This window comes from Blennius ocellaris, assembly GCF_963422515.1.
Source record: "Blennius ocellaris genome assembly, chromosome: 5".
NCBI classification, from domain to species: domain Eukaryota; kingdom Metazoa; phylum Chordata; class Actinopteri; order Blenniiformes; family Blenniidae; genus Blennius; species Blennius ocellaris.
In genome coordinates this window covers 20,605,301-20,618,930 of record NC_137654.1, presented here as the reverse complement: position 1 = coordinate 20,618,930, position 13,630 = coordinate 20,605,301, and the positions used below count along the sequence as shown (strand labels likewise).

Genomic DNA, 13,630 nt, shown 5'->3' with positions numbered 1-13,630 from the left:
ATGTGGATGGATCACAATACAAAAAGCTTTATTGTGGGAATGACATTCAATTTAAAGTATTATTGTCGATTCTCCAAGCCACCAAATTCTGAAACTGAAGTCCTGAGAGGAAAATGCAGAGTGATATGTGGGTGGGCAATTGATTATACTTGCATTCAATACCAAGTCTAATTCTCTTTCAACAGGCTTTGGATTGTGGCTTCAAGCGGACATTAAGATTCACTGGAAATTTGGTTTGCTCGAGTTTCTTTGTTTAACTACAATTGTTGAATGTTGATCTGCGCTTTCACCACCACTTGAAGGAATTAGCCACATGTTTCCAGCTCGGTTCAAAAGTTGAAATCATATAAAACCAGAGTAATTGTGGAATGAACTTAATGGGAAGAACCGCAAATCCTGTTTGTCCAAAGCTTGTGTCAGAAATAGATGCAGGCTTTTGTTGTAGTCCAATTCTAATGAGAAAGCAAAGCAAAAGATTTGTTCTGATGGAGTATAAACCAGTCTTGGGCCTACATCATCAGTAGGATTGTGACTCTTTCATCTTATCGTTATGTTACAGTGGGTGCTCTGGCCTCGAGCGGGGCTTTGTCTCTGCCTCGGTGTCTGGAAACCAGATTGGCTGTGGTAAATGAGAATCCTCCAGACGAGCTGGCATCTCGTCTATAGGCTTGTCCTCTCCCCTTTCACTTGTTGATTCTCCGCCGCATATCTGAAGGCAGCAGCTCTTCCATGGCTCCTAGAGACGTACTGTGGCAGGGGATGAGGGAGAGGATGCCAAGTGGGTCCAGGGATGAGCTAAGAGAAATTTCCAAAGGAGGCTGCAGAGAGAGGAGAAGGAAAAAAAAAAGAGGAGGGGAGGGGCACATAATTACGATTCACGTGGATAGAAAAAGCCGAGGTGAAAGTTCCCACACATTATTCCCTTTTGTAAAAACAGTAAATGGTCAAAAACATTGTGTTGCTTAATGCACCGTGGAGATGTCAGTCATGGGTGCCAAGCCTCTGTTGCCGTGGAAATACAAACATCTCACTCACAAGGTTTTACAAGGCCAAAGTATTGATTCAACAACTTTATCAAAGCCCAAGGGCCATTCAGCTTCAATCAGCGGTCATGTTAAAAAAAAAAAAATAAGGAAACAATCACAATCTGTCATACACTGAGATGCCTGTCAGAAACAACAAATTAGCTTTGGGAAGCGGAGCATCACTATAGAACAAGATTAAATCAATAAGCAAGTATAAAGGGGTCCTCAGGTGTACAATACCCGACTTGTGTCATGAGCAGCAATAACAAATCTGAAGGACATTTTTCTCATGGAGGGGGAAGGCGATGAGCTCCTGAAGATATCAGGCCAAATTCTTTACTTTTACTTACTGTAGTCTCGATTATTTCCCTGGACCCCTGATTTTTTTTTTCTTCTTTTTTTCCAGTGGTGGCTCGGGTCAGTCAGATGGACCCCAGTAATCTTGAAACGGAGTGGGCTTATAAATATGTGTTTTAAGTAACTGTCACACTGACCTTTAATCACAAAGTGTCAAGCCCAGCTTTAACCAGTAATTTAGAACAAATCACAAATAAGCATGAAAAATAATGACACGAGGTAGTGGAAAAGTGCACTGATATAACAATATATAATGGTAATTAAAAAGAGACATTAAAGGACAACTTCTTGAAAATACGGGTCATTAATCAGAATTGATTTCCAAAATGTCTAAGGCTAGACATCACCATCGGTAACAAGCCTTTTTTCTCAATGTCATTATCTCTTTTTCGGAACAACAGATGCGACCAGGTGGTGTTTGTGACACCGGGCCAGCTCGTTCTATCCTGAAACGACTCGAGTGGCGATGGAAAGGCAAACTTCTCGATCACATGCTGTTGGCATTTCAGCTCTAAGCCAACCCCCCCCCACCCCTCCCACCCCACCCCACCCCTCTCCTGGTAGCCCGCGAACGTGCACCACCTGTCCCTGGACACAGACAGATGTAACATGGCACCGGCGTGAACCTGAACTCGGAAAAACAGAGGCATACAGGATGGAAAGCCGCTGATATGACTAGAGGCTCACACAGACAAAGAGGAGAATCGCTTCAGCGATAGAAATTCTTTTAAATGAGTTCCCAGTGGAGCCGAGGTGCTGCAGAGGAGAGGCAGATGGATGGAGGGTGGGGGTGAGTGGGAATCAGGCGAAATTCGGGATGAGTGAAAATGACATGTTCCTGCTTCTTCTCTGTCAGTCACGGTGTGAGTTTTATTCACATTTTAATTCAGAGTTACAGTTCAGCCGGCAGGCACCACATGCGGCTCAGAGTGAAGCTCTGCAAGGACGTCCAACATCGCAGACGTGCTTCAGAGTTTAAAAGGCTACAGAGAGTCTCCCACTGCAACCACAGAGTCGATGACTAAATATTTTTGGAGTGGGAAAATCAGGCGTTTCTTCAAGCTTCTTTTTTTTTTTTTGTGTAAAATATTGACTTTATAGTAATTACCTAAGATATTTCAACACAGCAGATGGCTGCACACAAACACACAGAGCATATGATATGCGAAAGAGAAAGGAGCCACTTTATTGTAAAATTATACCAACAACCAGCAGCAAAAAAGAAGAAGACGGACGGCAGATCCCCGCTGGGCTCTGATCTGAATCCTTCATCCAAAGGTTTCTACATGTTACAAGCCTTGTACGGTTCAGCCTGCCCCATGGAGAGCTGCAGCTCTGCAGCTCACCCTGAAAACCTTTCAGTCTAACTTGAAGAAAACTCCCCCCAAAAAACCCCACATGAAATACTGTAAATGTATGAAAACAAAATCAGAGGCTGACGCATAAATATTACAACGCAAAAAGATTTTACCAACCATGGCAGGGTTTGAAGAACACATAAACAGCAGACTGCAGCTCAGCTGGATGGGTGCATACTGTATATGCATTTGCATTTAACTTTGATGCACTGATTTAAATCTCCCCCTTTCCTACAGCTGAACGGGCCATATCACCGTGCACCGAGCTCGAAAAGTCGACGCTGAAAGTTTTTTTTGTGCTTTGCTTCAGTTGCACTTCATCCTAAAAGTTTGCACGCTTCAAAAATGATTCTCCTGTTAAAGGTCATATGAAGGACAAGAGGCTGAAAAAAGATTGAAGGTGAAATATGACGCAAGCATGTCCATGGTCCTGATGGTGAAAGGACACGGACGACACAGAGAGACGCCGAATGACACTCACAGGTAATCCAGACATACTCTAACAAGAGTATGTTTGGATTGTGGGAGCATGCAGCCTAAGGCAAATCCAGGAGAGGGGAAGAGCCCTGCTTCATTTTGTTTTTTACTTTTATTGACTGAAGTGTTAATCACTATCCTCTTTTCTGCACGCAAAATTAAATAGTAGCTTGTCCAATTTGCAATCGCTTCAATTTTAGAGCAAATGAGTGTAAAACAAATAAGCAGCACAAAGCATCAGATCGATTCAAAGACAAGCTGAGCTCCTGTATACACAATTCTCCCAATCATGTTTCCATTTATGCACACTGTGGTAGAAGTATCACAGTAAATAAGCCAGTGAGAAGAAAAACCTTGCAAAGCACATTCTTAGAAGTGGAAAAAAAAGAAAGAAAAAAAAAAAGAGCATGAAATTCTTCTGTTCACTCTGGAAAAGAAGGTCTTTCCAGGCTTTGAAGAGATCATGCGCTCCTCACAGCCTGAGGACAGGCTCCCGGTACGGAAAACAAAGAAGTCACCACAGTTAACCTCAAAAACATATTCTGACATCTTAGTCTCGCTCTTCCGTGACAGAGGCAGACTTGCAAAAGACAGATTATGAGAGGAAAGTCTTAACTTTACATTGAAACGGTTGCAATGCAAGTCCTGCATTGCAACTCTGTCACTGTCTAATTGAACTCAAGACAACCCCGAGGACATTACAAGAGGTTTTTTTTTTTTTTTTTTTTTTTTTTGTGGTCACACTTCAGTAAGCTCCCTTCCATAGCCATGTCAGAATTAATGGAAGAGTTTTGACAGGCTGAGTAGTCCTGGTGAGCAAGCTGACCTTTATGTGTAAAATTGATGGAGTGCCCTTTAGCATCAGTTTAATTCCGTTTTTCCAATCCTGATGCTGATATCATTCCATTTTCTAATCATAAAGCCAATAAAGCATTAAAAAAAAAAATAAACTTTTTGAAATACATCTTTCCACATTGTTATGGTGGTGGCTTTTCCCTGTGGAGTTTGCATGCAGTTAATTAGGATGCACGTGAGTGTGAGTCTGTGTGAGATGGCGTGTCCCCCTTCTGTTTGGACCCAACCTTTCCTCATAGGCAGCTGGCATCGCCTCCAGACCTCCTGAGACTCTTAAGTTGGATTTAAAAGATGAATGGACAGAGTATATAGACCCCATGACACAGAAAGATATAAATTCGCCTTCGGTCAGACACATATTTTTTTCCGAGAGTCATCATAAATTCTTTGTCTGTAGTTATTATGTAGAGAACAACATTTTCGACAATAAATTGCAACAGAAGTAATGTGATTCTGTGTGGTGTGTGAAATGCTATTACAGTGCTCTGAGCAAGTGAGCCTGCTCCAGACAGATTAACACAGAGTGGAAAAGTAGGGCCCTGTAGCCAGGGAATAAAACTGCTATTCAGCCAGACTTTCTTTCACTCTGTGTGTCCCTTCATTAACCTCTCTACCCATCTCGTTTCTTTATCTCGGATCTGCCAGTTTCGTCTGCTCAACATCTCACCTCCAATCACAGCTCGCTGTACTCCTTTTTATTGCACACAAGTCTTTCTTTGTCCGTATTTAAATCCACCCTCTGGTATTTAGGGAGCTCTTGTCTTTCCTTTAAATTCCACACCGCAACACTCGATTGGATGTCGCTGGTCAGGAGGAGACGGAGGAGAAAGCTTGAGAGAGGAGAGCCTTTTGCAAACCTGCTGTGAAATAATGTGAGAACCACGTGCCACCAGGGCTTATATGAGAGAGAAACTCGCATCAGATTCACCTTATTTGTATTTTCATCAACCCCCCCCCCCCTCCTTAAGGTTATTGTGAGATCAATATTTAATTTTTGGTAAATCCATTGGAGATGAATACGAGCTGACAGATGGTATGACGGCTCCACTAAATCACATCAGAATTGCAAGTGCATTGGGGAGAATTATTCAGGGGGAATGGTAAGTGTGTGCGTGTGTGTGTGTGTGTGTGTGTGTGTGTGTGTGTGTCTGTGATTGTATGTGTGTGTGGAGGGTCGCCTCTATCTGTCCTGCCTCCTTCCATTTGAGCATCACCACGTCTCTCCACACTTATCACCTCCATCAACAGCAGAACCACCAGCATCATATCTTCTTACCCTCATCAGCCTTTCTCTATTTTTTCCCGATGCAGTTGGAAATGTCACAGTCGCGTCGGCAGCTCAGTGAGCCTCCCGTCAATCCAATAAGGCCCACATTTCACTAAAAACCATAACATTTCTCCCTGTTGCTAGAGAGAAAGACACCAAAAAGGATGGAGTGTTCATAATCTGAGCCATGACTGTCTGCGCGACATTTCATGGCAAGTCATGCATTCATTGTTGAGATATTTCATTTTGGGTGTAAAGTGGTGAGCGCAGCAACAAAGTGACAGACTCGGAGCTCTGTGGCTAATGCTCTGAGATATGTGGCGCTTCTGTGGCTGTGATGCTGACAATAAACCAAAAAGTACTCACTTATAGTCTGACACAAGGCCGCTTCTCTGTCACTATCTAATAAAGGCAGAGCAACATAAAATAGCATGACTGTGAACACACTGCATCAGGTGTTTGGTTTTGGGGGAAGAAAGTTGATGCCAGTAGCGGCCTGAAGTTGATCGCAGTGTAAGCTGCAACAGATAATCACAAGTTCATCATTGAGCAACAAACTGTAAAAGTTGCACCAGGACCTTGAACCTTCGTCACCCTCCTCATCGTCACGCTTCCTATTTCACAGAAAACACTGAAGCCTGCCCCATTATCACTTCTCCGAAAGGTGCCCACCTCGTCCTCCACTCATCACCTCCGAATATCCTCCAACCCCGTGAAGCTCAGGTGTTTTATGAGGCCACCAAATTAGCTTGGCCTTATAGCCCCGAGTCAGCGCTTGCTGGACTGGGAAATTACATTTGCATTGCTCAGTTAATAGAAGTGGCCAACAGCAATTTAATTCTTCCTCCTTAGCAGTCACTTGCATTAATGAATTTTCACATTTAATTCACCTTTCTTGATTGGCATAAATTTCATTGAAAGAACCGTTCTCATGATGTAACTGCAAAGTGTGAGCTAAAAGTGACGTATTGATATGATCAAGCAATATGAGAATGACATCAATCATCTGAGCCTTCATTTAAATACGAGTTTAGTCCAGTGCAAAAGAGACGACAGTGAGATGGTTTTGTCAATCGCATAACAAAAGGCCTTTTGGCTTGTTGTTTTTAACCTCGTGTTTAAATTCATAACCATCCAACCCAGAAGGACTTTCATTCGTTAGTTTTTTCTGTAATTAACTTGCAGTCCAGTTTAGTCCGGCACATATTGGCTCATCTTCCTCTGGTACATTTTCTCCTCTAATAATAATTGCATTTGGCATCCTTAATCACTTTTTCCTGATACAGTAAATTACAAAGCCATAATTTCTCAGACTGACATTATTGAGATTTTTTTTTTTTTTTAAATCTTAAGTTTTCATGTTGTGTCGTCAAATGGCTCAAGTTATATTGATTTCTTAAAGGTCATCTAACACTCAGGAGGCCCTTTAAATGTCCTACTATGTGGTTTCACTGATATTAGGAGATAAATCCCTCTTTATCTAGATTGTATTTTCCTGAATCCACACAGTCGACATTACTAAAAAAAAGAATTCAAGCCTAAAACATAGGTCGATTAGATTTTTTAATATTGGTGAAAAGTTGGTGAAAAAGTTCTTTTATGATGTGTTTTTTATGACCGTTTTCATGATGTTTCTCCATTTTATGCCATTTTCTGTAATGTAAAGTGTCTTAAGAAGTGGTGACTTATGACTAAAAAGTGCTAAATATATGTGGAATATGTGGACGTTTAATTGTTTGAATTCAATTATAAGGAAAACTAACTTGTCTGTTGCATTCTACTTTTTAGGTCCATCCGCACAAAGTATGACGATGCACAAAACATCGTATTATTGACAGAATTACGTCTGATGGAAATGTGAGACCGTGAGCTTTGAAAGCAACAAGGACCTCTTCACAGAGCGTGAGTGCTGATTGTAAGAGTCCTCCACTCATAATGACGAGTTTATGGCAAAAAAAAACCCCAACTCAAGTCTGATTTGACAGCTTGTATGTAAAGTAAGACTGCTCTGATTTGATTCATTTATTTATTTATTTTACACACAAACCTCCAAACTGCTTTTTTTTTTTTTCTTTTGCTGGAAAAAAAACCCTCCTAAAGGTACAAGCTTGCTTCTCTGCTGCAGAGCTCCTCTCCTTGGCTCACTGTGCTCAGCCAGGATGCTGCTTCTGCTGAATATAGGTCATGATCTTGAAGATTATGTTGCCCAAAGGAAAAGCTGAGAGAAATAGCAGCAAGGTTGGCTTTGAATACAAAATCCTGAAAACTGGTGGGGGAAAACGCCACAGCTCTTCACAGCATCATGAAATGCGTCTTTTTGAGGATTAAAGACTTTAATAAAGTTGAATTGTTAATGTTGCTTTTTCTGACAGTTCAAAGCAACAATTTCTTCTGAAACTTGTAGGAATTACAAAACCGTTTCAAAACAGTGGGCTTGGAATCGAGTTTTAAACCATTTTCTTGACCCATAACCGTCAGTTCAGCAGGAAGATGCTTACCCAGTCACATCGCCTCGATTCAAGTCAGCAGTGACTGACTGAGCTGGTTTATTGATGGCTGGATAATAAAAGTGTTTACTGAAGCCATCATGCAGAGGCAGTGCAGCAAATCAAAACGTCCCATCAATAAAAAACCCCCGTGCCTCAAAAACTGCTCTTGTATGCTGAACTCCACGTATGTCACAGCATGGTCTCACTCTGCTTTTACCCAATCGATCCAGTCCAAACTCTTCTCTCCGTGCTCCTCGGGGTCCTCCTCGTCTTTCACTGAAATGCACACAAAGGTCTAAAACATAAACAGCTACTTACTTCTACTAAGGAGCTGCAGGTTGCGCACTTCTTCTCTGACCTGGAGCTGGAGGACTTGCTGGAGGACTTCTTGTCTTAGTGTCTCCTGGACGATTCCCATCCTCTCCAGCTTTTCTCCATTCAAACGCAGCAGTGCTCGACCTGTCAGGAGGAGTGAATGGGTGAAGTTTGTTTTTTTTGTTTTTTTTAAACCCCCAAAACTACAAAAATGATCATAATACCAAAACAGTGTGTCATTTAATTCAACTGCTGGGAATTAATTCACGGGTGAACAACCTGATAAGCACAAAAAGCGTGAATGACGGGGCCCCGGGTTCCCGCATGCACCTGAGTACTGAGTAGCTTTACTACTTTTGATGGGAGGCGACAGGTTTCAAACATTCCTGCTGTAGGAGTCACGCCCAACTCCCTCTCAAGCGTTCCTGCCCCGCTGTGCAGACATTGGCTCTCACCTTTAGAAAGCTGTTCATCAATTACTGCAAGCTACCGAGTATGGACACATGTAATTTATTCTCTAGCAGGCCGTTGTTCACATTTGATTTATTCAGTTTTGAACATCTAACTGCCTGCAGTATTATCAGACACAAAGCTAAAATAATTTCATACTTCCCCCATTCTCGTCTGTTTGAGATTTATTCCCTTATCTAGGTTTGGGAGGGTATCACTCACCTAACCCTGCGTTGTAGGCAGATCACAGATTCATTATTTTTGCAGAAATCTGAGAAATAGTCTGACACATCTCAGTACAGTATAAAATGTGTTTGAGTTCAAAACACGATGAGGGTGTTTATGTTTTTGTTTTTTATCCACAAGCTTTAATCATGTAACTACTAGGTTTAATGGATTTATTTTGATTTTATGGCAGAAGATTGTCTTATAATGTGGAATAAATTAGTGCTTCTGCCCGTTTTGGGCGATAACTTAAACTTTCAGTCTGTAGGAATTCTTCAATGTTTTTGACGGTGATGAGAGGTTCATGTCAATGTGCGACATTGAGGAAGTCCTGGTGTCCACTGTAATGACCAGCAGACACACACACGCTGATCAATTTCTCTGCTTTCAGGTACTTTTGAATTTATTCTCCGATATTCCATGTTTTGAGAATTACACATGTGGATAGTATCTGACAGGACTGCAGTGTGCGGTCGAACTTATGCTTTCACTTGTAGATTGACAATCTAATTTACCTAAATGGGTAAGGTGTTTATTTTCCAATTAGCAGTGATGCCCTCCAGTTGGTCGCATTAAAAGTGCTGGCACAGCGAGCATTATTCAGGCTGGTTGTTTTCTGTCTGGTTTTACTACAGTTTTACAGTTACAAACAAAAACACACACACACACACACACACACACACACACACACACACACACACACACACACACACACACACACACACACACACACACACACACACACACACACACACACACACACACACACACACCATTACCCACAGTAAACAGCTTTTACAGCCAAGCTGTACTCAAACAAACAGGGACTGGCATAAAAAAAAAAAAGTGAAGTTGCATGAAGGCGCGCAGGTTTGGTTAGGAGAGCAATGTCCTTCACCAGAGTGGAAAGAAAAGGAATCCATCATACCTGCAGCAGCTCTGCACGACACCCAAATCATAATTAGACTCATTACTCATGCAGCTCCCTCTCCATATCACATTCCACTCATTCCCATTTCTTTGTCCTGAACACCAGCACTTCCTCTGTATCTCTGGATTTTTCCGTATCAGTGTTGTTCTGTACTGGAAAAGTCTTCCAGGTAATGTATGCGTGCCAGTATTGCAGTGTACTTCATCCAAAGACTGAACACTCCCTCTCTTTGTTTCTCCCAGTCTTCCTCTTCCACTATAAACCCTGTTAATTGTTCTTTTATTTACCCACAGCAGCTTGAAGTCCATCTGTGGGATGAGAGCGGTGGAAGAGAGGAAGAAGAAAGAGAAAAGAGAGGGTGGGGGGGGGCAAGCAAGCGTAAAATGAAAAGAGAGTTTGAGTCCTACGTCCTCTGTTCTCCCATGAAAGATAAATACCTTTAATAGAAGGCCAGTCTGCATTTTTATAACAGGCTTTATGGCAGAGAACATATTTCTGAGCGTGATGGAGCTACAGTAGACCGATGTAGTTCTGCTGTGACCCTCAGAGGATCCAGGTCTGACTAAGTGCTTTAAAAGCCTTCTGTTAAAACAAAAGTCCCAAGCCACATTATCTTTAGCAGCTTAAAGTTGGATTTATTTCAGCCAGGCATATGTCACTCAGAATAATATATGCATTGTTGATCTGTGACCCAACTATACTTTTTATTCTTCACTTCACGGTTGTGAAAAAGCATCCCAAAAATGTATCGGGCCATGAACACTGAGCGGTATGAGGGTAAGCGTAGTATTAGCTCTGTTTCAGGTGGCTTAAGTCTACTTTTTATCTTCAGTCAGCATTTTTTCATTGATTAATTCAAACCCAACAAAAAAAACCAAAAAAACATTGTTTGACAAGCTCAGGGAGCTTTGTGCTTGTAGACCTGATATATGCTGGGATGCCTTTTTGCAGATGTGAGGAGTGAGAAAGAGTTACTGGCCCACAACATGCACATCGGGAAACACAGACATTAATTCTCCTTTCTCGACAGCCATATAGGTAAATTACAAAGCAATAACCTTTATAATGCCTATATATCTAAGTGTGTGCGTGCGTGCGTGTGATCTAGAAGAAAACAGTTGACAAAAAGAAGCATTCTTCACTTTAAATGATGAAAATTTTGACATTGAGAAGTTCTAAAACCAGTTTCTCTGATAGTAGAGAATAACTTTCCACCATCTACATGGATACAACACTGAGCAAAAGTCTTTGGTTAAACATCCTTTGTTACAGTTGAATGATGGTTGTTTTCTGCGAGGCTGACAGGCGGCCGAACATTATATCTGAAAGGCGCAATTATTATGCTTTTTTTCCCTCACATCTCGGCTGTCTCAGATATGATGTATAGCTCTGATGGAAAACAGACAGGCCAAATGAGGACAGAACTGCCAGCCATTCTGCACCTCATATCCAGATGGACTTGAATAAAACACAGTCCTGCTACCTGTGGGCGTGGCTCCACTCACAGGAAGACAAATCCATGACAAACCAGTTAGCTTTTATCACAGCTGAATGGTTAGTGTGGTTGTCTGGTGTATGCGTGTGTGTGTGCACAGGTTGTTTAAAGGTAGATTATTCGCTTCTCCTCAGAGTCCAGGTGCTCCGTGTTTTATAGCACACTGAGTCAAATAACCCAATTTGTGTGAGCACGGCTGTCTTGGGGATACAACAACAATCATTTTCGATTCATTTTGTGCACTGTTCCTGCCTTCTATTCGGTAGACACATACAGACACATGCGCGCACACACACACACACACACTTCCATACAAGTGCACACACTCGTCAACCTCTTCACCCCATCTCCACTAAAGCCCTCCAGTGTGTGCTTGCCAACAGCCGAACCGGCGTGTCCTAGAAAAACCACTGCCCTTGTTCAGTGTGTGTGTGTGTGTGTGTGTGTGTGTGTGTGTGTGTGTGTGTGTGTGTGTGTGTGTGTGTGTGTGTGTGTGTGTGTGTGTGCGTGCGCGTAGAAATGAGACAAAGCAGATGAATGGAGCTCAAATCAATTCCCTGCAGACAGCCTTAATAGAGCTCCTAATAATTGCCTGCAGATAGGGAAAGTATGCTGTCAAAGGGAGGAAAGAGACACAAAAACAAAGGCTGTTTCAATGGAGATCGCTTCTCTCAATTTGGCTTCAAAATAAATTGCTTATTAACAACGTCTTTGGGCAAATGGGAAGCGGTTCTGCCTTGGCCCTTGGACAATAATGACTCTTAAAGCAGCCCGAAAAGATAAAGACTTCCTTATATACTGACAACTTTTAGTGTAAACCTTTGAGAGTGCAGCAGTCCAGGTCCCCGAAGGCTTACATGCAGCGTGACAGGCTTGTATAAACAATGTCACCAAGGTTAAGTGTATAGCCTTATGGCCAAATTTGCTGTTTAACCATTAGTCATTTGACTTTTGGAGCATGCTGCCTGTTCCCCTGTATCACCATCCTATCTGCACTATTTGTCATTTACACCTGAAATTAGATATACTATCTTGATAAGGAAAATGGAATGCTAATGTGGTTGCAAATATAGCAGAGACCACTATTCAATCCAGCCTGTAACACCACAGTTGGATGTGGTCTATCTCATTTTGATCTCAATCAGTAAATGAAATGTGTGAATCCTGCAGCCACACACACACACACACACACACACACACACACACACACACACACACACACACACACACACACACACACACACACACACACACACACACACACACACACACACACACACACACACACACACACACACACACACACACACAGAGAGGACAGCCGGTTATCAGTTAACTGACTCCAAACCTGCTGGCCTCCAGTAGTATTTCAACGTGGGAAGAATGCGGCGAAGAAATAATGCGCAGAATAAAATCACCTCGTGTGAATGATCGACATCAGGAGTCATTTATTCAGAGAGCTCATCTGGATTCAGATCAGATTTTTAAAGCAAGGGTAAAACGGCTTCTGCCACTAAATCACATGCCCGTCTTCCGCGGTGGCAAAGGAAGTACTCAGATCCTTGACTATAAACGACACCGTCTAACTTCAGAATGAGGAAATGATTGATTTTAAAAGAAGACATTATGTGACTATCTCACTGTTTCCTGCGCTCGGCCTGACTTTTTCCTTCACTTTCAAGAAAGAAGTGGAGACCGCTCGCTTGAGGTGGCTAATTTTAAATATATCAGCTGCTGTGTAATAATTACTTTCTATTAAACAAGTTACAAAAATAAGAGAGCAGTTTATTTGCATTTTGGAATTATTTGATTATCTATAATGGCATTATATTTATCAAAAACTGCTACAGGCAGCCCTGATTAGCAAAAGAAGCACGTAGTCACTGTAATACTATTTACAAGCAGAAATCCTGCATTTAAAATGTTTTTGAGAAAAAAAAACTAGGAAATCCAAATCTTTATGTGGAAAGTATTTACCGGTATCATCAGCATATAAACAAAGTCAAAGCAATTAGTTCTGAAGTGTACATTACAGTGTACACATTTGACAGTTTAGACCAAAATAATGAGCAGCATTAGCATTTTATATTATTTCATTAAGTCTATATCTTTTGTAAAGAGGGAGCATCTGACTTTGTGTATTTTGAACTTTCAATGATTTAGCTCTCAACTTTGATATTATATTGGACATGTCCCTTGGTTTCTCTGTTCTCGTCAACACCTGGCTCTTCTTATTTATAAAGATGTCTGTGATAGAATAACATTTATGATACACAGAGTGATGGGTGGCAAATTAACACAAGAAATTAAATATCTCTAATCCAATGATAATTGAGGCCAGAAAACAAATGGTGAGATTATTTACTATCACAGGCCTTTCAGACAT

General features: G+C 41.6%; 1 protein-coding gene across 1 annotated transcript in view; it reads right to left on the bottom strand.

Annotated features, from left to right (window-relative positions):
- Positions 1-13,630, bottom strand: part of LOC308130384 (sterile alpha motif domain-containing protein 10-like) — a 47,570-nt gene continuing 33,940 nt past the window's right edge. Inside the window, exons 4-5 of the mRNA XM_080496725.1 lie at positions 8,147-8,287; positions 1-818 (exon numbers count right to left, since the gene is read on the bottom strand). Of these exons, the coding sequence (XP_080352851.1) occupies positions 796-818; positions 8,147-8,287 (164 nt within the window). The 3' untranslated portion in view covers positions 1-795. The remainder of the gene's footprint in view (positions 819-8,146; positions 8,288-13,630) is intronic.